General features: G+C 32.6%; 4 protein-coding genes across 7 annotated transcripts; 2 read left to right on the top strand and 2 right to left on the bottom strand.

Annotated features, from left to right (window-relative positions):
- Positions 1-2984: 2984 nt before the first annotated feature.
- On the top strand, positions 2985-5583 carry LOC137821248 (Tetratricopeptide repeat (TPR)-like superfamily protein). Its single transcript, XM_068625750.2, has 2 exons — positions 2985-3260; positions 3380-5583. Exons 1-2 carry the CDS (start codon positions 3134-3136, stop codon positions 4882-4884), a joined length of 1632 nt encoding a protein of 543 aa, XP_068481851.1. The 5' UTR covers positions 2985-3133; the 3' UTR covers positions 4885-5583.
- On the top strand, positions 5405-8674 carry KCS21 (3-ketoacyl-CoA synthase 21). 2 transcript variants are annotated; one of them, XM_068625752.2, is made up of 2 exons: positions 5405-5515; positions 7264-8674. In XM_068625752.2, the coding sequence occupies exons 1-2, from the start codon at positions 5482-5484 to the stop codon at positions 8541-8543; spliced, it is 1314 nt and encodes a 437-aa protein (XP_068481853.1). In that variant the 5' UTR covers positions 5405-5481; the 3' UTR covers positions 8544-8674. The 2 variants fall into 2 exon arrangements, with proteins under 2 accessions (XP_068481853.1, XP_090152034.1); XM_090295908.1 differs by lacking the exon at positions 5405-5515 and having other exon boundaries at positions 7045-8674.
- A 182-nt stretch (positions 8675-8856) lies between these two features.
- Positions 8857-14929, bottom strand: PRL1 (pleiotropic regulatory locus 1). Its single transcript, XM_068625751.2, has 17 exons — positions 14694-14929; positions 14589-14613; positions 14277-14394; positions 13435-13516; positions 12786-12848; positions 12444-12528; positions 11699-11791; positions 11236-11299; positions 11077-11162; positions 10870-10971; positions 10686-10769; positions 10349-10409; positions 10198-10264; positions 10007-10084; positions 9730-9794; positions 9473-9550; positions 8857-9365 (listed from the first exon to the last, which is right to left on the bottom strand). Exons 1-17 carry the CDS (start codon positions 14810-14812, stop codon positions 9193-9195), a joined length of 1443 nt encoding a protein of 480 aa, XP_068481852.1. The 5' UTR covers positions 14813-14929; the 3' UTR covers positions 8857-9192.
- A 1428-nt stretch (positions 14930-16357) lies between these two features.
- LOC137821247 (Transducin/WD40 repeat-like superfamily protein) lies at positions 16358-25535 on the bottom strand. 3 transcript variants are annotated; one of them, XR_016515856.1, is made up of 17 exons: positions 24428-25535; positions 23685-23757; positions 23255-23512; positions 23046-23125; positions 21426-22565; positions 21108-21249; positions 20453-20692; positions 20050-20344; positions 19357-19478; positions 18829-18953; positions 18601-18732; positions 18374-18496; positions 18119-18229; positions 17901-18047; positions 17711-17836; positions 16766-16882; positions 16358-16674 (listed from the first exon to the last, which is right to left on the bottom strand). XR_016515856.1 is itself a non-coding variant. In XM_068625749.1 (17 exons), exons 1-17 carry the CDS (start codon positions 25093-25095, stop codon positions 16657-16659), a joined length of 3912 nt encoding a protein of 1303 aa, XP_068481850.1. In that variant the 5' UTR covers positions 25096-25535; the 3' UTR covers positions 16358-16656. The 3 variants fall into 3 exon arrangements, 1 of the variants encoding a protein (XP_068481850.1); XR_016515857.1 differs by having other exon boundaries at positions 18829-18911; XM_068625749.1 differs by having other exon boundaries at positions 18829-18948.
- Between the last annotated feature and the right edge of the window lie 539 nt (positions 25536-26074).

Here is a 26074-nt window from a genome sequence, read left to right as displayed (position 1 = left end):
AAACATGTGAGTTCGTATTGTTTTTGTGTAAAATAATTTGGTATTAAAGATCGAAAAATTAAAAAAAGTAAATCTACATGTTTAAAGATTATATTTAACTATTAAAATTTTAGCTATTAACTAATTAATTTAAAAATTATTTATTAATAATAAAAATACCTTTAAATATTAATAAATATTTTTAATTTATAATATAATATCTAATTTAATTAATATAATAAGTAATTATTTTTTTTTCTAAAATTAATCTTTAATATTTTGTATGTACTGTGATGATGGGATATGAAAGATCATAATGAAAGGATTTTTACGTTCAAAGGACTTTAAACATAAGTTTGTACTTTCTAAAAAAATTAAACCCAAAGTGATCAATTGAAAAAAACACATAAATTATGTTGAATTAAACTGTATTCCTAAACATATTGAATATCATCTTATAAAATGCACACAATATTTTTAGGTAGAGAAAAAAAACAATAAGGGATTTTTGTGTGTTTATTTTTTTAAAACATTTAATCAAATAAGTATTTTTTATTTTGTATGTGTTTATTTTGAAAAAAATCTATTTCTATTTATTTCAATAAGCAAATCTTATTTATTTTTAAACAATTAATTGTTTTAAAAAAATTATTCTAAAAATACTTAGTTATATATCAACAATCATGTAGTATTATAAAAGAAGTATAAGAAACCTTTTTGTAACTTTAACAACTAATTACAAGAACCTTGATATTTTACATTTGAACATATCTAACTAGAAAGCTAGCTAATAAGTTACTTATCAATCTTAATTTCTTATAAAAATCTTAGTAGGCTCTACAACCCTTTTTGTTGCAATCCTTTCACAAACCACTTTAGATAACTTATTTCTCATCATCTCCACAAACAAAATATTACTTTTTGTTGGTATTTTTATCTCCCAATTAGCTTTATAAAAACTAATTTGAATAGGTGAATATATTAGAATATGAAGATTTAATGATATATTTTTCATTTTATTCCACCTTTTACTAGCATTAATATCCTATTCATATCCTCCAATCTTATTTAAATCTTCATCCCTTTTATATTTATATTCTATTTTTTTTTCTGCAACTCTTTTTTCTACTCAAACATCTTCTTTCGTCTATATTTTCAAACACATGTCTCCTTCATATAATTTTCTATCTCTTGATTTCGTTGTTTAGACAATAAAAGTAGTATGAGATTACTATAGTGTTTTTAGATAATAAAAGTAGTATGAGATTACTATAGTGTTGTAATTGTGTAAGTAATATATAACACTATAAGAAAAATTATTTTTAAAAAAAGTTATATGTAATATTTATGACGATTTTAATTTCTATTAAATATTGATTCGTGGTTTGTTTTTTTCCTAAAAGATTTAGTGTCACTAACAGATTACCAACAATTCTGAAACTCGTGTTATTCTCAATGACTTTAAAATCTAGTTATTTTCGACAATTTTAAAATTCGTGATTTTCAACGGTTTTGAAACTCCCATTATTTTTAATGGTTTTGAAATTCTGCAACTTTCAATAGTTTCAAACTTCCACTAATTTCAGAGTTTTCAATAGTATGAGATGAATTAGATTATAATTTTCAATAATATGAGATGAATTAGATTGTAATGGTGAAAAAGTTCAAAATTTCATTTTATTCTCATCATATAACTTCATAATTGTATGATTTTCAAACCATCTAGACCAATTTATCTTCCCATATACTTTTTTAAATTCATCCACCACTTTGATAAATTTTTATTTGTCCTTTTTTGTGTGAACACTTCATCCCCCATATTTAGATTGAATAATTTACACCCTGATGAATTTTATTCATGATCCATTACCCATATCTATTTTTCAAGTAAAGTCTTGTTAAACATTATTCAATATTTTACCATTAACCCTTTATATTTCTTTATTATATTACTGGGTATGATTATTATAACTCAAGTAGAAGTAACCCATCACTTATTTCAACACTTATTTAACTAAATATACAATAAATATATTTTTAAATTGACCACATATTTATAAAATAAAAAAATCTTAAATTTTAACTAGCTTTTTAATTCTAATTAAATTGTTTGATTCGTGGAAAACAATTTTAAGAGATATTATAGTGATAATATAATAATTTTGTTGGGTGTATTTTGTTTTTGAAATATATAATTGATTTTTGAGTCAATATTAAATCTTCTTTAAATCTAAATCATATGTTTTTTTTTTTAAGAATGAATGTTTTGTGAATTTTGAGTTAATGTCAACTAAATAAAAAGACCAGAATATTATCTTACTCTAAAAAAACACACAGTAATAGAAAAAAAAGCAGGTAAATAATAACTCACTTGCATAATAATTAGAAGAAAATATTTTTTTAATATTCAACAATACTATACACATTACAAGAAAATTATTAAATATAAACTAATTTTAGAGACTAAAATAATTAGTTATTATTTGATTAAATTGGATATCATTTTATAAATAAAAAATTATTAATATCTAAAGTATCTATTATTAATAAAAAATTATAAAATAATTTTAAATTGATATCTAATCATTAGTTACCAGGTGTTAACTACTTACTACATTATATTTTAAATTAGTTTTTATTAATTTTTTAGAAATTAATTTAAAATATAAAATATTAGTGTTAAAACTTAAATAGCTAATTTATATATCAATTTAAAAATTATTTTATTTTTTTTATTAATAATAAAAATCAAAATTTTTTAGTCTTTGCATTATGATATAATTTAGCGAATATAGTGACTAATTATTTTAAATTTCTAAATTTAATTATTATTTAATAATTTTTTTTAGTGACATAAAATAAAAAATTATAGTTGATTGAAATTTATTTTTAAAAAACCTAAAATTGCAAGGATGTCCTCATTTCATAAGTTTCAGTTGTTCTAATTTCAATTAATTTCACTGTGAATGTTTTTATCTTAAAACCAATGTTATGTTCTACGAAATGAATCCTTAATTTTCTCGCAAGAAAATCTTAGTTCATTCCAAAAAAACATGAACGAAAACACTTCCACTGTAAAATAAAATAAACATTTTTGAAAACGAAGAAGTGTGATCAATTAACTAAACTAATGGGTGATGAATGAAATGCGAAGATGATAAGTTCACGACATGGAAAAAGCAAGTTTGGTTGTTTTGGTAAATCATGGAACAATTTTCATTATTCCTTTCATTCCCTCTCATCATCATCATCAACATTTCACAATTCATTCACAGCCACAGGTACCCATACACTCTGATTTTCCCATTTCACACTTTCAAGTTGAAGGGCACACACAAAATTGCATCTTTTTTCATTGCAGAACGCTTCATTCAATCGTTTTTGTTTTTTTTTTTTTCAGATCCCACAGTACTGCACCGAGTTCTCCGAAGCTGCAGAGATTCTATGGATTTAAAAACTGCCACTAAAACCCATTCAAGAGTTGTTGTGCTTGGCCTTGCCACTTACCCTTCTCTTGTGTCATCTCTCATATCAACCTATGCTCGTTGCCACCAACCGGACATTGCCCTTCACGTTTTCTCCAATGTTTTGGACCTCTTCAGCAGGAATCTGGTGATTGAGAGTTTGATGAAAGGGGGGCAATGTGATGTTGCCAAGAAGATGTTTGGAAAAATGCCTGTGAGAGATGTGGTCACTTGGAACTCCATGGTTGGAGGTTACGTCAAAAACTCGCGCTTCTTGGATGCATTGAACCTTTTCCGGAGGATGCTGAGTTGCAAGGTTGAGCCTGATGGGTTCACCTTTGCTTCTGTGGTCACTGCATGTGCACGCCTTGGGGCTCTTTGCAATGCCAAGTGGGTGCATGGTTTGATGGCTGAGGAGAGGGTTGAGCTGAATTATATATTGAGTGCTGCTTTGATTGACATGTATGCTAAGTGTGGTAGGATTGATGTTTCAAGACAGGTTTTTGAGGAGGTTGTGCGTGATCATGTGTCGATTTGGAATGCTATGATTAATGGGTTGGCAATTCACGGGCTTGTAATGGATGTGACTCTCCTTTTTTCAAGGATGGAGATAGAGGGTGTTTTGCCAGATTCTGTTACTTTTATTGGGATTCTGACTGCTTGTAGCCATTGTGGATTGGTTGAAGAAGGCCGCAAGTATTTTGATATGATGCAGAACCGTTTCATGATTCAGCCAGAGCTGGAGCATTATGGAGCCATGGTTGATCTATTGGGACGAGCAGGGCTAATGGAAGAGGCCTATGCTCTGATTAAGGCGATGCCTATGGAGCCTGATGTTGTTATATGGAGAGCACTTTTGAGTGCTTGTAGAATATACAGAAAGAAAGAACTTGGCGAAGTTGCGATTGCAAATGTCTCTCGCCTAGAGAGTGGAGACTTTGTGCTGTTGTCAAATATGTATTGCTCTTTAAAGAACTGGGATAGTGCTGAGAGGGTGAGACAGAGGATGAAAATGGGAGGGATTCAGAAAAACCGTGGTAAAAGTTGGATTGAATTGGGGGACAGCATTCACACATTCAATGCAGCTGATCATTCACATGCAGAAATCAAATCAATATACCGAGTGCTGGAAGGTTTGATCCAAAGAGCTAAGTTGGAGGGATTCACACCATTGACAGATCTGGTTTTGATGGACGTGTCCGAAGAGGAAAAGGAGGAAAATTTAACATTTCACAGTGAGAAGTTAGCCTTGGCCTATGGGGTCCTGAAAAGTAGCCCTGGAACCAAAATCAGGATTTCTAAAAACCTGCGTATCTGTCTTGACTGTCACAATTGGATTAAAACTGTATCAAAAATACTAAACAGAGAGATCATTGTGAGGGATCGAATTCGTTTTCACCAATTCGAAGGTGGTGTGTGTTCTTGCAGAGACTACTGGTAGAGAGTTAGTTCTTGGTTGCATGGTTGAGTGACTCTCTTATGCACATACTGATTTAGAAGAAAGTCTCTAAGATGTGTGAGAAGGGATGAACACCAAGTCCCTTATGCACCAAAGTAATAGCTTATCTCTCCACAAGATACAAACACTATAATAGTATCCACTTACATCTTTAGCATACCTGTTAACTTTGAACAAGATAAAGTAACAACCATTTTGAACATTGTTTTTGCCTCACAGTGGTTCTAAGTTGCTACTCAGTAAATATGATGGGCAAAGTGAGCCAGGATACCAAATGGAAGCTATTGTGGTAAACTGACTTTTAAGTCAGTAATAACTCAGTCAAATGCCTAGGGCAGGTGGCATAGCTCTTAATCATACTTGAAGTTCTTACTGGTGGTGTATAATATACACCACATTCTAAGTTCAATGATTATTGTTAGTTCTCCAGGATCATATACTAGGAGAGGACAATATTTTTTCTAGAGTTAATTTGTATTTAAAATGCTGTAATTTCAGAATCTGCAAGACCTGCACTCCTCCCTAGGTAATGGTTGCAATAAGGAGGTAGAAGTATCCATGAAAATAACATGAGAGAGAATGAATGAGATTTTCAGACGTCATGTTCTTGCAGGTAACATGAAATTCATTTCTTTAACATGCTGAATGGGTGGCATTACCAACCTCTCACTGTTAGTTTTACCACTTCTTGTTGTGACTCCTATCTTATTCAGCCCTCTTGATTTTGACTCATGTGAGTATTATCTTTTGGACAGTACCAATACGTTTAACAGTTGCAGGGTATGCTAGGTTTATACAAGAAAGAAAGGAATAGAAATTGAAATTATATTTTAGGTTGTTTAATAGAAGAAAAAAAAATAACAGAAAGGTAAAAAAATTCTTTCTTTTAATTTAGTTGTATACAAGTGAAAAGAAAAAAAAAAGTGTATAAAATGACATAAATATTCATATTAAGAATAAAAAAAATGATATTTTGTTCTTTGTATTAAAAAAAATCTTGAATTTTTATTTTCCTTGTAATGCATCCCAACCTTGTGAAATAAATGAAGTATTAAAAATATTGAAAACTATGAAACCATGCAACATGTGTTCGAAAGATAGTGTTGTTAGCATTTCTCTCAAATATTTTATTATGGTGAAGGATTTGCTGATTAAAAAAAATTCAAACTCATTTTTGGATGAGTACATCATAGATTATTGGCAAAGTTTGAAGTGTATAATGAAAGTTTAATTGTTTTTTGGTAATTGATTAGTGTGTTCTGATAATTTACAAAGACTAACATTTAAGGATTGTGTAGATCACATGTATAGTTATTATAAATTTAGGTAAAAAAAATTTGGATGGTGAGAAGGCATGTAGCTAGGTAACTTATTGACTTATGGTATATTGATTTTAGAAAGAAAAGGTACTATGTTGATTAGTCTCTCTCGTATTTAAATATTGAAAAATATTTTTTACACAAAAAAAATTAAAAAAATTAAATTTAGAGAAAAAAAAATATTATGCACTATATTAATTAAACTAGATATTAATTTAGAAACTAAAAGTTATTTATATTTAAAGTGATTTCTATTATTAATAAAAAATTATAAAATAATTTTTAAATTAATATATAAATTAGTCACCTAAGTTTTAACTACTAATATTTTATATTCTAAATTAGTAAGTAGTTAAAATTTTGATAATAAATGGTTAAATACCAATTTATAAATTATTTTATAAATTTTTATTAATAATATAAACTAGTTTAGATACGAATAATTTTTTTTTTAGTTTATAAAATGATTTTTAATTTATTTAATAGTAATTAATTATTTTAATATTTAAAATTAGTTTCTATTTAATGATTTTATTGTAGTGTTAATAAAAAGTTAGACGACAAAATATTTTTGTTGTTGCTTCCATCAATTCCACACAACTTTGTTTGGCTCAAAGGTAAAGGAAGTTAGGGAAAAGAAAAAAATAAGTGAAATTTGAATTGAAGAATAGATAAAAGGAATTTCCTTTTATTTTTACCTTGAGAAAGAAAAACCATTTAGGGAAAAAAAATGGAAAACTCCTTGCATGACATGATTTTACCGGACACAACGCCATTATTTAGGAAAGCACTAAAAGAATGGCATGCTAAGCTCTGTCCACATTTTCCTCTTCCACTGGACTCTCTCTTTTCATGCCAAACCATCTGTTATGATAACATCTCATAACTCCATATAATCACCACAAGCCAAAACAAATTAATTTCAAACTTCTAAGTTCTAAAAAGATGGAACCTCACAGTTTGTGTTGCTCATTGGAAATATTTGCACAACATATCAACACTATCACTGAGCTTATTATCTCACCTTGTCATTGTTTTGCAGTGCTTTTGGTTGCATGTCTAGCAACCCTCTATGCTGCATGCAGAAGAAAAGCACCAATATATTTGATGGACTTCAGCTGCTACTGTCCACCCAGTTCTTATAGGCTACCACTGGCCATGTTTGAAGAGAATCAACTTTATGATGGCATGGATCCAGAGGCTGTTGCTTTCCAATGCAAGATCATGGCCAAATCAGGATTCAGTGAGCTAACATCCATTTCTCCATCTCTTGCACAGATACCCAAAATCAAGGCTCTGTCCTTTGCCATTGAGGAGGCTGAGACAATCATGTGTTCAGTGATCAAAAACCTGTTTGAGAAAAACAAGATAAACCCTAAAACCATTGACATACTCATCACTAATAGTAGTGTCTTCTGCCCCACCCCATCTCTTAGTGCCATGGTGGTTAACAAGTTCAGAATGAGGAGCAACATCATGAGTTTCAACCTATCTGGTATGGGATGCAGTGCTGGAATTATTTCAATGAGTCTAGCTAAAGACTTGTTGAGAGTTCATAGGAACTCACTAGCTTTAATAGTAAGCACAGAGACTCTGAGTCTGAATTGGTACACAGGTAAAGTCCCTTCTATGCTGCTATCCAATTGTCTATTCAGAATGGGTGGGGCAGCTATATTGATGTCTAGTAGGGTCCAAGATAAGCACAAGGCAAAGTATAAACTACAGCATATTGTTAGAACAATCACTGCACAGGATGATGAATCCCATGGCTGTGTTTACCAACAAGGGGATCCAGAGGACAAAGAAGGCGTATCCATATCAAAGAGCATTGTCAATGTGTCTGGAGATGCACTGAAGAAAAATATAGCTTCACTAGGACCATTGGTTCTACCTCTGAGGGAGCAATTCTTGTATTTATTTTCTATTATTTGTCGCAAAATGTGGAGTACAAGAAGGATAAGCATCTATACTCCAAATTTCAACCTTGCTTTTGAGCATTTCTGTATACATTCAGGGGGAAGAGCCATCATTCAAGCAGTTGAAAGAAACTTAAGGCTAAGGAAACAGGACGTCGAGCCATCAACCATGACTCTCTACAGGTTTGGGAATATTTCATCATCTTCAATTTGGTATGAGCTTAGCTACATAGAAGCAAAAGGGAGGATGAAATGTGGGGATAGGGTGTGGCAAATTGCCTTTGGAAGTGGATTCAAGTGTAACAGTGCAGTGTGGAAATGTGTATGTGACATGAAGCCAAACACCGCCACTGCATGGAGGGATACAATTCACTTGTACCCTGTGGATATTATGAGAACAAACTGAAAATACAGATCGTTGTACACCAAATTAGTATAGTGCTCATAATGCTTCAACTTCCTCATGTGTAGAGTAGGTGACAAAGTTAAGTTGCAATACTTTCCCCTTGACTCTTTCTAGATTAAATTAAAGCATAAACCCTATATTTAAAAGTAATGCATATATTTCTCTAGATCAATGGTGACGGGTATAATGGGATTAATCAGACACGATATGGTCATCCCAAACTCGCAAAGTAAAAAGCTAGAGATTCGTACAAATCAAGCCCATATTTGGACATCATCAATGCCCAATTTGGTTAAGTTTTTCAGTAAATATGTATCAAAATAAATAATAAATTAAAAAAAATCAGAGTTCAAATCGATTTATATACTACTTTTAACTTCATCTAAAGCTCTCGTTTAACTTCTCCAAAACTAAAATACGAGACTCAATTCAATTCTACAAAGAGTCTATTCAACAAAATTGCAAAGCTATTAAGATACACATGGATCTATGTAGGAATGGTCATACAAGCAATCCAATGATACAAAATTGACAACAAAAGGCTGTTTATATAGAACTCAGAATCACCCCAACAAGTGCATTTACACCAGGACCTCCAATCTGTGTATTGGCAGAATGAATAGCCTGAGATGTGATACCAGGAGAATGTCTAGAATCGACGGATGTCTTTAGGAGGCCTGAAGTTAAGGGGGTGGGTTTCTGGGGTGGCACTCTCATCTTCTTTCCACATTTTTATCGTCTTGTCAGCTTCGCATGTTATAAGCCTTGAACCAGTCATATCATAGGTACAAGCATAAATACCAGCTTCACTGTCGAGTGATCCTGTCAGGGAAAGGAAAGAAATATAGTATTAGACTTGTCAATCTCGTGGGTATGATAGAACTACTTAGCATCAAACTAAACATCCAAGAGCAGCCATAGATGCATACCAGGCTGCACAATGGTTTGGGCTTGCTGGAAATTGTGACCACTCTTCCAATCCCAGAACCACATACTGCCATTGTCACCTTCAACCAGGAGAACAAAGGGCATAAAGATTAATGCAAGGGACACAGAATATCCATATCAAATTCTTCAGTATGATGCAATAAGTCAAGATTACGGAGCATTACTCCCTATATCATGACCATGAAAAATTGGGACAAGGATTAGTTGAATTTATTCTATTAAACTTATTTCCGAATACCTCCAGTAACCATCACACCCTCCTCATTGACAGCCATTGCATTGATGATAGTTTTCTGTTGAGAGCTGCAGATAAAGCAGATTAACGAGAAGACATCAATTATTTCAGCAATATATTTCCAACTAAATCTATCAAGAAGTATAATTGAACTTGAATATTTAGACAACTGATATAAACAAAATCTTCCTGCTTTTGCGTTTTGTCCCCCAACCTACCCAAGCATTCATTAATGATTTCTAATAACATAAATTTGGTAAAAATAAGTTTATGAACTCACAGCATATTGTGAAAAAATTCTCCCTTTGGAAGGCTGAACTTTTTAATATTGTCAGCTGAAGCAGATGCAAAAGATTGCCTGCAGCCAACAAAAAACAAAAGACAGTGAGAAGATAATACAATAACAAATTTAAATAGCCATACATATTTTATCATTCTTTAAGTAATAATCAACTGATATCAACCACATACTCTTTGGGATGTTGGGCCATTGCTCGAACAGATTTTTTATGGTTTGTGAGAGTTAACATTGTTTTTCCTGGATGAATGCATCACATGTCAGATTGAGCACATAATCACTACACAGATAAGCAAGAACTTGGAAAATAAATTCATAAATTACCATATCTTAGGTCCCACATCTTGATGGTAGTGTCGTGTGAACCCGTAACAACTTGGGGATCCTGTAAAAGAAATAAGAGCAGAATAAGGCCTCTGAAGAGCAAGTAAAACAAGATTAAAACATAGAAAAATGAAGACATCAATCTTAATGACAGTCTGCTTTCACATTTATCATATCAAGGAACCAAGGACTATACAAATCTGATAATCTGCATACCAGTCTTACAGATATTAGTATGTCGGAGTACAAAACTTGACAGCATGTATATAGAATATGCAACATTGTGGCACAACTAAATATAAAATAAATGATATAGAACACAGTAGAATCTGCATACCGTCGGCCGTGTAAACACAGAGCAAACAGTGTTATCATGACCTGAAAGAGCATGAATCTGCATTTTACTACGTATATCCCAAACCTGGAAATTTAGAATTAGCAAAGCATAAATATGATTTTTCTATTTCTCAATAACACCTTTGACAAATATTCTATAATGTAACTGTCAATAAAATCCATACCCGGCAGACAGAATCACGTCCTCCAGTTAGCAAAACATCAATAGTGGGATGAAGTGCCAAGCAATAAACACCACTCAAATGACCATGATAAGACCTAATAACCTAAAGACAAAATCATGTAATTTAGTATCCTGTTATTTGATGGAGTTCCAGCAATGGCTGAAATATTCAGCCCCAGAAAAACTAATACTGAAATGAAAATTTGACCTTATTCTGTTCAAGATCCCAGCATTTAACTTGTTTATCATCACCGGCAGAGAACATGTATGTATGCCTGTTGCTAACAGCAAGCCCTGTTAAAGAAGACATTGTTATTATTACCTTATCATAATTGCTGCCACCACGAATAAGACTTTTGTATCTTACCTCTAACTTGTTCAATGTGGCCTGTTAATGTGAGCTTTAACACTCCACTTGCCAAGTCCCATATCTGCCCAAAAGAACAACTTAGCAAAAAACCATCTAAAGTTTTGAAAAGTGCATAAGATTTTTTAGCTTCAATTGGTAGCAAGTTCAGGGTAACAACACACCAAATACTTTTTAATAAATGAATAATTAACACAAGACCTAACTGAAGGAAAAGAGCAACCTCATAAGGTCAAAGTAATTTTGTGAAGGCATTGAATATGCTCTAATAGCCAAAAAAGATATGCAGCAGATGTAAATTTGAAACTGGAAACATTTATAAAAAGGAGGGGCAGTTGAGATTTAAATATAAACAAAAGTAACCAACGTAATTAACGATTCAACATGACCCACTAAGTTCTCATTCTTACAATCACGCCTTCTCATAACAAGCTACTATAGCATGCATTTTGTGATCAAATACCTTGATAGTTCGATCTGCTGAACCAGTACAAAACCATGTGTTACTGGGATCAAGTGCAACAGATCTCACCCATCCCAAGTGACCGCTGATGACCTACACGAAACATATCAAGGTTCAAATCATTTCAACTCAAACTATATCAAAAGCATTACTATTTAAATTATGTAAGTCAGACCTAATTAGAGCGAAAGACTAACAGAATCAAGACAATAACATAGACACCAATTATTTTTAAAATTGAAATTTGCTAAGCTGAATGGAACCACAAATGCTTGAAAAATTGCATTCCTACAGCAAAAGAACTATATCCAGATACACCACAAAATGGCCTCCAACACTGCAAGAATTAAATAATTATTCTTCTTTAAGAGAAAAATGGGTTGTATGGCACAACCCAACCCAAGCAAACTGAGCTAGGATTATGTTTGTTGGTCTTTCATCTTCAGACTTCTCTATCATCACAAACCACAGTCAATAGAGTTGTTGACCTTCAAGTTTGTAAATAAAGAATACGCTTGAAATAATTGATATATCTCTTATTACAGGTGTTGAAGTAATCACAATCATAATAGGGTGGTAAGAAAAATAGACTTTGCAAATTCAACTAAATAACTATGAACTTTAAGAAATATCTTTTGTTTTAAATTCAACTAATTCTAGTGAGCAAATCTTCATAGATGTATTCTGTTTTCACTAAAAAAAATGAAATAAAAAACGCAAATAAAGTCCATGTTGAGGTTTGTACCCTGTAGTTCTTCCATGGTGCATGCCATATAGGACGTGGCCATTTACTTGGCATTCTTTCCATCAAAGCAGATGTTGATAAGTTCCTGTAAAGTAGAACTCATAGCAGTTTAGTCAAAATGTCCGTTCGAATGTCAATCCTAAAGACATACATAAAGTCCTACATTGGCAGGAAAAAACATAAACATATCGATAGCGAAAATACACAAGATAGTGGACAAAACGAACAAAATGAGCATAAGTCTCTTAGAAAAATATAACGTAACAATGACAGCTACAAGTAACAAATTAACTATCTTGGGATCTCTTTAAACTATAAAAAGCATCAAGAGAAAGCATGAACCTCTCAGAAGAACCAGAGGCAGAAATGACTGCTGTACTTTTGCTCTGCAAGCCAGTATCATTCCTGTAAAGGAAAGGAAGAACAAAAATATAAAAACCAAAAGTCTTCAATGACAACAATTCAAAAACTTAGCATGTTGTGTGAGACAATTCATGCTTCAATTTTATAAGTTATTGCTATCCTTTCTACATGGCACAAAATTACAATTTATGTGACTTCAAGAAATCATATTAAAATCTCTGAAGTAAGCAAAAATCAAAATGAAAGAAAAGACAAATGGAACAGTACATTTCTCAACATATGGAATCCCAATTATTTTTCTTTCGAAAATAAAAAGTCACTCATCAGCAAACTTCGTCATTTTTCCCAAAGTAAACAATTTCTTGTTATATTGAAAACTGAATAGGTTCTTCAAAGAATATTTTAGGATATTCATGATTCATTATTAAACTTTAGCAAGCAGAATATATGATTCAGATCTTTGCTGCTATATAGACTAATACGTCAGAAATAAATTCTCAAATAATTGAAGAACTATGAAGAAAAAATATGACAAGCATGAGCCAAACAGACTATTTATGAATAAAAAAATGCTCCTCAGGTCTAGATGCAAAAAAATTCATGAAAAAATGGAGGAAAGTATTCTTACGATGTTGTGGATGGCATAGCTGGACCAACAACCAAGGCATTTTGCGATCCTCCTTTCTGAAAATTTTTGGAATCTGTGGGACCTGTTAAATAATAAGAAACAGTATCAACATGTTGACCAGTAACAACAAGGTTCTCTTAAAATTATTGAGGAATAATTACATGGAAAAATGTTGAAAACACTAGAGATAAGACACAATTAAATTTTCAAGAGATGGGGATTATATTTTGGGGCAAGGCAGAGTTGGAAGAAACATAATATACAAGAAGACATACCAACCTCTTCCCAAATGTAAAAATTGTGTACATCATAAGTTCATATAACAAAGAGGGAGAGGGGGGTGTAAGAAAAACATCAGTTCAAGAGTCAAGAGTTATGTAAAGACACCCACAACAGGAGTTTGCATTCTTTAAATATATAGCTATACATTTTCTGTTTTCATAAACATTTTTTAACATTGATTACAACAAGGACATCAATTTCAAATCTGCAACCTTGTTCTTAACAAATCTTCTTATGGGGAAAGGATTTTTCCTAACTTCTGGGACTTGGGTGAGCATGTCTCTACATATTTCACCCTCAAAAGCCAAAATATATACTAAAGTACTAAAATACCAGAAAAAAAATATATATAGACAGCAATGTAAAAACTCTAACACACACAACACAGCACAGCAACATTACAATCACAGCAATGTAATACAGACATTGGCTATGCCAAACTATAACTTAATCACAAACAACATAAAATTGGCTGAGAAACTACAAAAACCCTAAAATCAATTCAAAAACTATCCTACAACTAAATAGCCAATCCACATATCCTTAGACAAGTAAGGCACCTGGAAGAGCAAGAACATTAGAAGGCCCTGCTTGTTGAGCGCGATCCTGTGCAGCAGAATTTCCTTGATGAGCAGGCTCATTGGCAGTGCTTTTGATTCCAGCATACTCCAAGCTAACCTAATTTTCATTCCAAACAACACAACAAAACAACTACCACAGTTCACAATCCAAACATTCAAAAGTCCAAAAACACTCACAATAACCCAATCCACATCCATCTTCGTACCCTAGGGTTTAAGGAGAAAACTCAACGAAATCAAACTCAACTCGCAATTAAAGATTCAGATTAAGTAACAAACTAACTAACTAACCTTATGGCTAATGCGAATTCTTTTGCTGCAATAAAAAATTGAAAGCATTAATCAGTGACGAGTGTGAGAGATTACGGAAAGAGCGAGAAGGCAAAGAAGCGAAACCTGTCAGCATCGGGAGGAGCAAGGTGAGCGTGAATGGGAGAGAAGAGATCGAGAGCGCGCTTCAGAGACTTGAAGCTTAGCTTCTTCAGGGACTGTGGCTCAACGGACTCCACCTCCATTTACGTCGTCGTTTCCGTCTAGGGTTTTACACAAAAACCACTCTCGGAGGAACGCTAGCTACCCACCACACCTCGTCTTTCTTAGTTCAACATAACACTCTTTTTCTCCTTAGATGCACCAATTCAGTTTTATTTCTTTATTATTTTTAAAAAATAATATATATATATATAAAATAATTTGGACATAAATTATTTTAAATATAATTACCTGTTTGTAAATTGTTTGAATCAACAAATTTAGACATAAAATGAATTCAAATATTATATGCATGAATTAAAAGATATTAAAATTAATACATGTAAGAATTAAAACAAAATGATAAGTACTGGAACCAAAATAGTTATGTTAAAAAAAATTAACTCACTGGTTAATGATACAAGCAGAAATTTCCATAATTACTTGAAAATTTGGAATTCAAAAAATAGTTCATGGAGACTTATGGAATAAATTACTGTGTTCTGAAAATAAAATTTTAAAATAGAATTAAAACTCAATTTTATTTAAAAATAAATAATTTCAGAATGCAAAAACTATGAAAAAAAAAATCTATAAATGCTGTCAGTAGAAATATTTTTATCCATATCTCCTATTTATTTAAGAACATTTTTATCATTTCAATATACATCAGATACACGTTCAAATTTGATCAATTAATTGCGCATAATTTTGTATATAAAAAATAAAATTCACTAATGATATACTTGTGAACTAAAAAAATTATAACTCAACTTTTATTTTTCTCATTTGAATTATTTTGTTTCTTCCTTTAACTGGCAAAAAATATAAATTAAATAAAATATATAATTTTATATGATTATTTATAGGCAAAATAGGTTTTTAATGCATTTAAATATAATTAAATTTGGTTTTAATCTTTTAAATCTATTAATTTTAACCCTCATAATATGTATTTAAATATGTAATGACATATTAATTTAAAATAATTATTGATATAACAAAGTTAGATACATTTGGTCATCATTAACTGATCAGTAGAGCCATATAAAATAAAAATGTTTTGAAAACTAAACCCAATAAAATAATTTCTGTGAGTGCTAAAATCTCACAGTTAGATTTTCCTACAAGTAATTTTTAGCAATTAAAAACTGTTTTCCTCATAATGTATTATAAAAGGAAAATCTTAAATATTATTTTTTTTTCTTAGTAAGGAACATAACATTAGTTATTATTTTATATTTTTTTAAAGAATAATATTTTATTCTTTTTAAAAATTAGTATTAGTGGTAAATTAAAAATTTAATATTTTACCATCAGGGTTTATTACACTTGTTTTAATCTTAAGTTTTGATATGTAATAACAAATTAATAGAATTAGTGTTAAGAAGTGAACTTTTAAGATTTACACCCAGAGCCTCTAACCTCTAGTCGATGTAGAATCTTTAACACTGTTTTTATGTTGAGACTACTAACTCATATGTAGAAATATATGTTATGGATGTTCCGATAACTATCTGATAAGAGGTGACACGATCTCCAACACTTAGAAATTATGTGTTTTGAAAGGAAAATTATGAAGTTCATGATTGAAAGGAATAATATCACCTTGGTATTTGATATACAACATTTCCTGTACACAGAAGACACTCAAAACTATTCACATTGGTTTTCAATCAAAATGTATATTTATATCTTTGCTATAGCCATCCTTGATGCAAAACTTGTACTTAAGCTAAGCCTTTGGCTGTTGCAATCTTCTTGGCATCACAAGGTGGTTTTGCAATGGCATCACAACATTACTGCATTTCAGATCCTTTGTTGTAATACTTGGCCAAAAGGTTGGAACTTGAAAGGATATGTTTGTACAAACAGCAAGTTGCTCATCCTACAGAGGGATCCAACCCTGTTGATCATATAATTGAGGAGTTTGGATGAGAACAATGTCACATGTAAACATTGTTTTGTTGAAATAAATAAATAGAAAGAGCTTTTACCTTGATTAGTCCCGTCTCAGTACCACACAAAATGATGTCATTGGCTGCAAGGATGCTTGTTATCTTGCTTCCTGCTGATATTCTCCCCAACTTTTTTGGTGTCCCTCTCAACCATATCTGGTTTGGGAAGTTAATTTCAGTTTAAGAAGCTATCTTGTTATCATTTGCTTAAGAGGGTAAAAATCAAGGTGAAAATTCAAATGGATCGGTTATGCTGGTTATTTTTTTGCATGTTTGTATAAAGTTCTGCTTAAGTACTTGCAGAAAAAGGAAATAAGAAAGCAAAACAAAATCAATTTATTATATGTTCAATTCCATCTAACCATATTAGAGTAAATGGTCCAACATATATACTTGTGAACCTATCAGTATTACTTGTGACCCTATCAGCATGCAGTTGAATCGTGAAGAATTAGAGAGTTTATATTTTGAATAGTGAATTGTATCACGAATAGTAAGATTAATAAACATTTAAAAAAATATAACATAACATTTAAAAGAAGGTATAACATAAAAATATAATTAATAATCACAACCATGTTTATAAAAGAGTGGTTCTATTACTAATCAGATTAGGTTAATATTATAATGGTTGGATTGGGCTGGATTATATGCCCAACTACTTTATTAAATGAAAGAAAAAATTAAAATTAGTGTTTTTATAAAACCAATTCAAGTGATCCGACCCGGTTCACACCTAAACCCAAAATAAGACCCAAGCTACGATATGGAACCATTTCGTGATTCATACTATCTGTGATACGATTCACACGATACAATTGTGATACGAGGTAAAAACGATTATTCTTACTATTTGTATCGCGCGGGCATCTGGAACAGTATCGTATAGTACGATTCGTATCGTGAATCGTATGATACTTACTACCAGTTCAGTTCTTTATGTATATCCAGTGTCTATAATTGATAATTTTTCATTAGATATACCTGAATGTGGTTTGGTGAAGAGCTGGAGATTAGGTACAAGAAGTCTTCTACCACCTCCATGGCCACCACATTATCTCCTTTGTCAGTAAGAATTGAAAGCTTTGGTTTCCTAGTTCTTTTCCATTCCTGTGTAATCCATCCATGTCAGGAGACATCAAGGTTTTTCTTGAGCTCAGGTTGTGATTCTCACCTTGAATGTAGTGCCTTCAACTTGTTTATTTGCACTATAGAGCCAGTCTCTATATGCTACAACTGCATTGATGGGCTTACTTTGCTTCCTCCAACTCCTTGTAGGGGGTTTGATCTCTAGTTCACGGTTGTGTGTTGTGGAATACTCCTGAAACAATACCATGTCATGCTTGCAGTTTATTTGGTTCTAGAATGTATGCCAAACAACAAAACACTAACCTGTATGCTTGAATCTGTGCATCCAATATACAACTTTCCTTGAGCCACTGTCATGCACTTCACATTCTTGCCTTTGAGAATATCTCTGGTCACTCTTGATTCATTAACTAGCTGCAAATGGTTAAAAAGATAAATGAATAGTTCCAACTTTCATTAGCTGGTTATAGAGAGGATCTGGTGGGGTATGTGCGTGTGATTTTGCTTTCTTCAGTGGAACATTTATCTGACAAATTATGGGAAGTTTTGAAGCATCACCTTTAGTCCCTGGCTTTCTGTAATGGCAAAAACTGTTTCACCATGTGCCCGCAAATGATGAATTGGTTCCTTCAATACTATAACTTCAACACATTCCAGCTTTCTCTGGATCATTTTCCACACCTATTTTATGTATGTTCTTATAAAATAATCAGTTCATTTTTGTTACTAGAGGTCTTGGTAGAGAAATAGAAAGTGGTGACCTTGTAAAGGGTGTGCAATCTTACCCTTATGGTTTTATCAGTGGATCCACTTATAAGGCAGTCAGATGGTTCATAAAGTGAAAAGCATGTCACTGACTTCTTGTGCTCCTTAATGTCCCACACAAGACTTGCTGAGTGCCCCCTAATATCCCAAACCTGTGACTCGATGAATGTATAACATGATTTAGCATGTAGTCTATAGATATAAAATATACACCACATGAATGATGAATCAGATAATGTGCTTTTTACCTTGATTGTTCCATCTGAATACCCACTGAACAGCAATCCCTTGAAGTAGATGAGGGAGCAAACTGCTAAACTGAAGCTGCAACCTGCCTCAAGGATTTGTGTGTGAACGCAAGAAATACGCTGCTCTTACCACCAACATGATTTGGGTGATGTCAAAAAATAAATCATTTAGTAGTGCTAACTATGCTAAATAAATAGGCAGCAAGGTTGTAAGAAATTCAAGAATAAGCTCCTAGATATTTAGTCCTCTTTTAGCCCTCACCATGTTTATTTTACCCCACATTACCAATTTTGTATCTTTTACTTAAATGCTACACCCTTAAACTATTCCTCTATTAGCTTCAAAAGTCCTTATATTTTCAGTTAAAATGGAGGTGATAATGAAAATCCCCCCACCATGTTGGCCTTAGACTGCTGACATACATACTTTTGGCATCAATCATGTTAATTATGGGAACTTTACAAAAATTCTGTACTTATAGAATATTCATGCAAGTGTTCAAACTTAGTACATGAATGAGTACTCACTGATATGTTTGGGAGCAAGAAATCGGCTACTCTATGTAATTCCTCAGCCATCCAAATAACATTTGAAAGGCGCCTTAGTGATTCCTTTACTCCTTCTGAGAAATGCATTAGTTTTTGTTTCCCTACATGTAAAACAGTGTCTGACTTAATTGAGAAAATGGATAATTCTTGATCAGGAAGTACTCTATCATTCATAAACATAAGAATGAGAAAGGCAAACATAGCAAAGCTTTCATGCTTATAATCAACAGGTACAAAATGTCTTTTTTTTTATAAAAACTTTCATGTTAGACATCACTATATAACTTGACATCTCAGTTAGGCTAACATCTCAAGTAACAACAATCATCTGTCATCACATGAAAAAAGTATTATTAAAAAAAAAGAACACAAAAAAAATATGGAGGGATTAGACCAAAACTCATATGTTAACAAAAACAATACATAGGTAGACTATACCTATTCATAAAGAATTCTAGGAACAGACTATATGAAAGCCTATTATACCAATGAAATGATTCTTTATGAATAAATCCTAAATTAGCTAACCTATCAGCACACACATTCCCTTTATGAAAAATATGAGTAACCATAAACCTAGTCTTCCCACAGTAACATGTACAAAATGTCTTTGTTTATAACTATTTTATGTTTATTTATAGGGTATGACATAAACCTTGTTGAGGACAATACCTTTTCCCGAGGCATAGTTAAACATGCACATACATGCTAGAAGTCTTTCCTCCAACTCCATCCCAGGGTGCAGAAACTGCTCAACTCCACTTAGTATAATCTCAGATGCAGAATAACTGATGCTGTCAGGACTTTTTGATATATGACATCCAAGCCAAGCAATTGCTACAAGGCAATCTCTAGAAACCCTCTTTATCTTGCTTCTAAGAACCCTATCTAAAGTATGGAAGACAGAATCCCCAAGACTTATGATACATTTGGCAATTTTACTGCACCACAAATCTGTGCTAGTATCCTGCATGTAATGAAATTTATGAATCTCCTTAAACATGTTACACAGCACGGTTCATGCTGTCATGCATATGCTTTGAACATGCACACACACAGCATTTTGGAAGCTTACCTGTAGACTCTGATCCAACCAGTTGAAGTTCTTTATCATATTCTGGTGATAGGGAGAGGTCAAACCTGTCTTTCTCAACAACCATGCAGTTGTATATGGTTCTCCTGTCCAAGAAAATGTACCAGCCAGATTTGATAGAATGGAAGCAGATAATATCTGCTCTGAGCTTTCTTCTGATGTCATTGCCCTGAGAAGGATCTGCACTGCTTCTTCTCTAAACACGGCTTTATCAGGAGAGTTCTGCATTATAGTTTTGTTTTGTTAGTAATTAAAGGCTTCAAGTTTCACATACTATCTTACCAGAGTCATTTGGTCAAATTTATATATCGGAGTCTAAGATTTTCATAAAAATAAAATTCTAAACATCAAGTAATTTCAATTAGAACTGAGATATTTTTCAGTGACTTTATACCAAATATATCATTGAGTGACTTCAAAGTTTACAAACTTCTAATTTTGAGATACACATGATATATTCTCCTTTTGACAAATATTTTTTTTGCTCAATATTAATTATGAACACACAGTAAATTAACTAAATGAAATGGAATGTTCATGTACTATGCAACAATATGGCTTAATTTTTTTTTTCCTCGTGGAAATTATTGAAATTCATGAACTGTAGACTTATATTTTTCTGAATTTTAACAATTACCAGTATGTCTAACTGAAGCAAAAAATTTGCTGCTAAAAGTTGGTGATCAGGTTGTAACTGATGTGCACAATGCATTAGTATCTGCATAATATTGATGCTTCTTTCTTGCTGCACACGTTGCAGCAGACTAATAGCTGATGATCTGAAAAATAAAATTGAAAATAGTAACAGAAAACTCTCTGAACTCTCTGAACAAGGATTACAACAAATATATGAACAAGCCATATCAGCAATTTGTTAAATACATATATGCTGCAAGTATTACTCAACTATATTCAAATAAACATGAATTGAAGATATGGTTGCATAGTTATATACCGTGGTATACAAAGGATTTCCTGAAAAAATTCTAGAGCAGTGCATTTGGCGCGGATGTTTTCCGACTGCAAAAGGTGGATAAAGGGAGCAAGTGGAGTGAATTGCGATACATACTTTCTGCACTGAGGATCATACTGCATGCATTTTATAAGAATGGTGGTTAAAGAGAAAAATTCTTCTAGATTATCATTCCTGGCAACTTCTAGAAATCCACTGAGAACATGAGGAGAACTGATGGTAGCCAAATGCATGTTATTTGTGGCATAGTCAAATGAAGTTACTAGCTCTTCAATGATCATCAAGGATGCAGCATGAGGTGTCAAAAGAAGTGACTCTGGCCTATTCTTGTAACTGTTTGAAGTGCATACAATCTCCACTAATATTGGCAGAAGTTCCAATGTTTTTATATCTATAGGTGAAGGATTTATTAAATAGATTAGAATTGCTGCCTCATGGACATTTTGTTTTAGAGCACTTGCCAAATCACACAACCTTAAACCTTTCTTCTTGACATCTTCTATGATTGACTTGTTCCTTGAAATTATTGTTGTCAGAATAGACACTGATGCTCTTATTTTTCTTTCCTCTTTGGAAGTAGAGATAGCTATTAGCAGCTCATCCAAAATCACATCCTTTAAGGAAGCATAAGTGGCGCCTGATGAACTAATCAAGCTCTCATAAATTGATGCAATGTCTACAGTATATTCTTCATCACATTTTCCTAATACCTCTGAATAATGTAGTTCTGTAACTCTCCTTTCAGTCAGTTCTGACAAGTCTTGCAGGGAATATCTTCTGGAGTTTGAACAAAGTTCATCAAACTTTCCTAGGCTATACAATCTTTGTATCTCAGAGTTTTCATGCCTTTTCTGGCTGGGCCTATGTTTGCAAGCAGGTGTAAATGTTACATGATCAAACAATTTTTTTGGCTGTGATGCATCCTCATTTAATTCATCCACTCCAAGACAATTTAAGGGAGTAAGTCCAGTTTTATCTCTGTATTTTGAGATAGATAAAGCAATATCTTCTATGGACCTGTTGAATCTGCTAGAATCAAGCTTAATTATGTTTCTCTTGTCCAACTGCTCTTGAATGGGATGTTGATGAGTTTGAGGCAAACCAGAGTGTTGTTGTAGCTTCCTGTGAAGGTCAGTTACACGAAATTCCATGAGACAACTATAAACTATAGTCACTACAAGAAAATCATTAAATAGAAACCAAAAATAATTCATTGTTATATTCACTAAATTAGATATTATGACTAAAAAAAAATTTTGTTTTTTAAATTAGTTTCTATTATTGATAAATAGTTTCTAAATTAGTATCTAATTAGCTACTAAAGTTTTTGCTACCAAATTTAGAATCTAAATAACTGGTAGTTAAAACCTTGGTAGCTAATTGATACCAATCTAAAAACTATTTATCAATAATAGAAACTAATTTAAAAACTAATAATTTTTTTAGTATCTAAAATAATATCTAATTTAGTCAGTATATCAACTCATTATTTTTAGTCTCTAAAATTTGTTTTTATTTAATGATATTCTAGTAGTGAGTGTAGAGCTACATTAGATTTGACATGAAGTTTGAGAAAAAAAAAAGACTATTAAGGAGCCAAACCAGTTGTGAATTTCTGGTGGTAGATCATCTGCTTTAGTTATTGTGGTTTGTATATAAATTTTTCTGTCATCCACATTTTCCTGAATATGAACATATGAGTTAACAATAAAAACTTATTTTTAGCTTATAAGGTCAAAATTTGACAAACAAACATATTTTAAGAGGTTACTACTTGTCAATAAGAAATCTTTTGAAAAGTTAGCACTAACCATGTCCTTTCTGGCTCTAAAATCCTTAAAGAATGCATCCACTGACACTGGTGTCTTAGAGTGTGTTTCTATCATCATATCTTTGAAACATTTGATACTTGAAATTGTTTGGTTCTCTTTGCTTTGATACTCAACTGACTTAAGTTGTTTAAGGGCCTTCTTATCACCTTCATATTCAGCAACATCCATGAATTGTTTTGACTCATGTTCCATTGCATGCATCACATCTTGAGAATCAAATGGATGAACCTTTTTATACTGCATTCTCATAACAAAGAATTTAGGGGAACAGGAAAGAAAAGTTGTTGATGCATCTATGATCTAACATTGTAAGTTTCCACTTGTATACAATAAAATATTGAAGTGTTTAATTGAAATGAATTTTGTCATTCCATTGCCAGTAAAAGAAATAAATAAGAACAAAGCTTACCATATTGCAACTTTTCAATCTTGATTCATTGTGAACTGAAGTGGAAGAAACACAGCTAGTGTTTGGTACATCCCTGTTCGTAATAGTAACTTAATTTTAGATGAAACAGTACCATTCCAAAAATCTAATGTCTGTACTTCAACAAACAGTATCTTATGTCAGTTTTGTATTTCTTTCCTTTGATATTCCTACTTCTCCTTTTATCTGTATTCTGTCTTTAATTATTAGAAAAACAATTATGGATCATGACTGAAATTATTCTATTGCATTCATTAAATGTGTGACATTTTAAACCTATTTAAGAAAAAAAGAGGTATAAACAATTGAACATAGTATCATTCTATTCCACCCCTTTTCATCCATTCAAACATAGCCTCAAAGTCTAGCTCTCAAGTCCTAGAACTTCACGTGGTTTACATTTTTCTGCATACTTTTTGCCTCTTTCAGTTGAAACGTGTTTGAGAAAGAAATGTACCGTGTTGGAGCTCTAGTTCATGTGATTGAGTTCACATGAGTCTCTTTACCAACATTAAATTGGCTGAAAGTCCCTGTCAAATATAAACTTGAATTTTGCTAAATGCCTAAATCTAATCACTTTTCTAAGCCACAACAAAAAACACTGCATTTTAAGGTTTTAGAGCCTAGTTTTTTCCTCAAACTATGGGACTTCAGAACACACCAGGTTCCACTTATTGAGCATTGTTTGAATGTGCATTAAGTTGAAGAGCAAGGTTTAATCTTACACAGAAGGTGGTGATTGTTTGCTGCAGTAACTGCGCCACCATGGAGTCTCTCCATAAAGCATGACCTGGTAATACACCAGACACTCCTTGTACCTCCTTGCCACCTCCCTAATTGCTCCATCCATTTCATCCTCAGAAGACACAGATTCCAAACTTCTACTGCTGCAGTTACCCTGCATCATGTGAATGCTAGATTGGGGGAAAAGACTTTCACAAAGTTCTGCCGCAAATTCTGTCCAAACAAGCCTTGGTGAGACCAACACTGCTTGGAGAAAATGCAGTGCAGCCTGCCACTCATCTCCCTGAAGCTTCCTAACCACTGAGAGGTAAAAGTAGGAGCAGCACACTAAGTAACGGTTTGGAATTGTGGCTGTGACCTCTTCCTCATCAAGCATTGCAGGCACCTGAAGCATTTGTTCTGAGTTCATCAGCCTGAAGGATCTATCTTCTGGCTGTTGAGCTTGAATTGCAGCCTCAATGCTGTCAATGCCCCAGTAAAGATTAGACAACACTGACTGCTCAGAGAATTCAAAGAATTCCTGCTTTTGAATCCTTAACTTGGAGGTGCATCTCAGTTTCAGACCATTCCTGGTCTTCTCATCTACCAAGGTGTCTTGAATGAACCTGTTGATAGAAACAAGCACCCATATGTATTTGAGGTCTAACATCTCATATACCCTTTTTGGAAACTTGTTCAGAAGTAAAGAATCACGTTTAGTTATGACTTTTAGCTTCTTAAAATCACATCTGAAACGTGAAACCAACTCTGATAATGGTATCAGTGAGGGATATGAAATTGAAGAGGAAGTGGGAGCCCTGTGATGATTGGAAATGCTGATATTGTTGAGTACTTTGGTGTTGAATATGAGAAGTTGTGTATGTGATTAGATTATAGGTAGAGGTTTAGCATCTGGTAGCAGTTTCCTCCCGTGACTGTTTTCAGCAAGATTCCAAGTTTCATTGGACCCTTTAATCTTCTATTGCTTTCAGACAAAAAAGAGACCGTTGTCTTTCCTTCAGTGGGAAAAGTTCCAAAATAATGAACATTATAGTGCTCCACTTCACGTGTACCTTATCACTATGGCTTTTCTTTCTCTCTACGTTTTTCAATTGCCGACTTCTCCTTCGTGCTATATTAAGAAATGATAAAAATATACTTTTAACTCAATCACATAAAATCGACTTATTAAATAAAATTTGCATTCACTTATATACTATAAAAATGCTTTAATCTCTGGCCGATATCGTACATGGTTTAGGACTTGTTCATAAGTGTAAGTGTATGCATGCTTAGCTTTGTTCAATCATTTATGTGCTGTGCATGTGCAGTAGCTAGACACACATCACAGGAAAGAGGTGAAATCTAGTACACGCTAAGAATCCTGTAGGGAAACTAGGTTGTCATGTCATCTTAGGTTGAATTATTTGCTCCACTAGTGGTTCATTTGATGATCACACACATGCACAAACTTTGTGCTAAAGGCCCTGAAAACTCAAATATTCAATTTACATTTACATGCACATTTTATTAACATGCATTTTCAAATTGCATTCTCAATGTCCTTGGCCTAGGAGGACACAAAATCGTGTATATTCTCTTGCAAAACTTTTATTATCTTCTTAGTTTTTGGCAAACTGATCAATCCT

Source organism: Phaseolus vulgaris, chromosome 9 (genome assembly GCF_051622355.1).
Source record: "Phaseolus vulgaris cultivar YP4 chromosome 9, ASM5162235v1, whole genome shotgun sequence".
Lineage (NCBI taxonomy): Eukaryota > Viridiplantae > Streptophyta > Magnoliopsida > Fabales > Fabaceae > Phaseolus > Phaseolus vulgaris.
The sequence above is the reverse complement of the archived record's forward strand: the minus strand, read 5'-3'. Positions and strand labels throughout refer to the sequence as shown.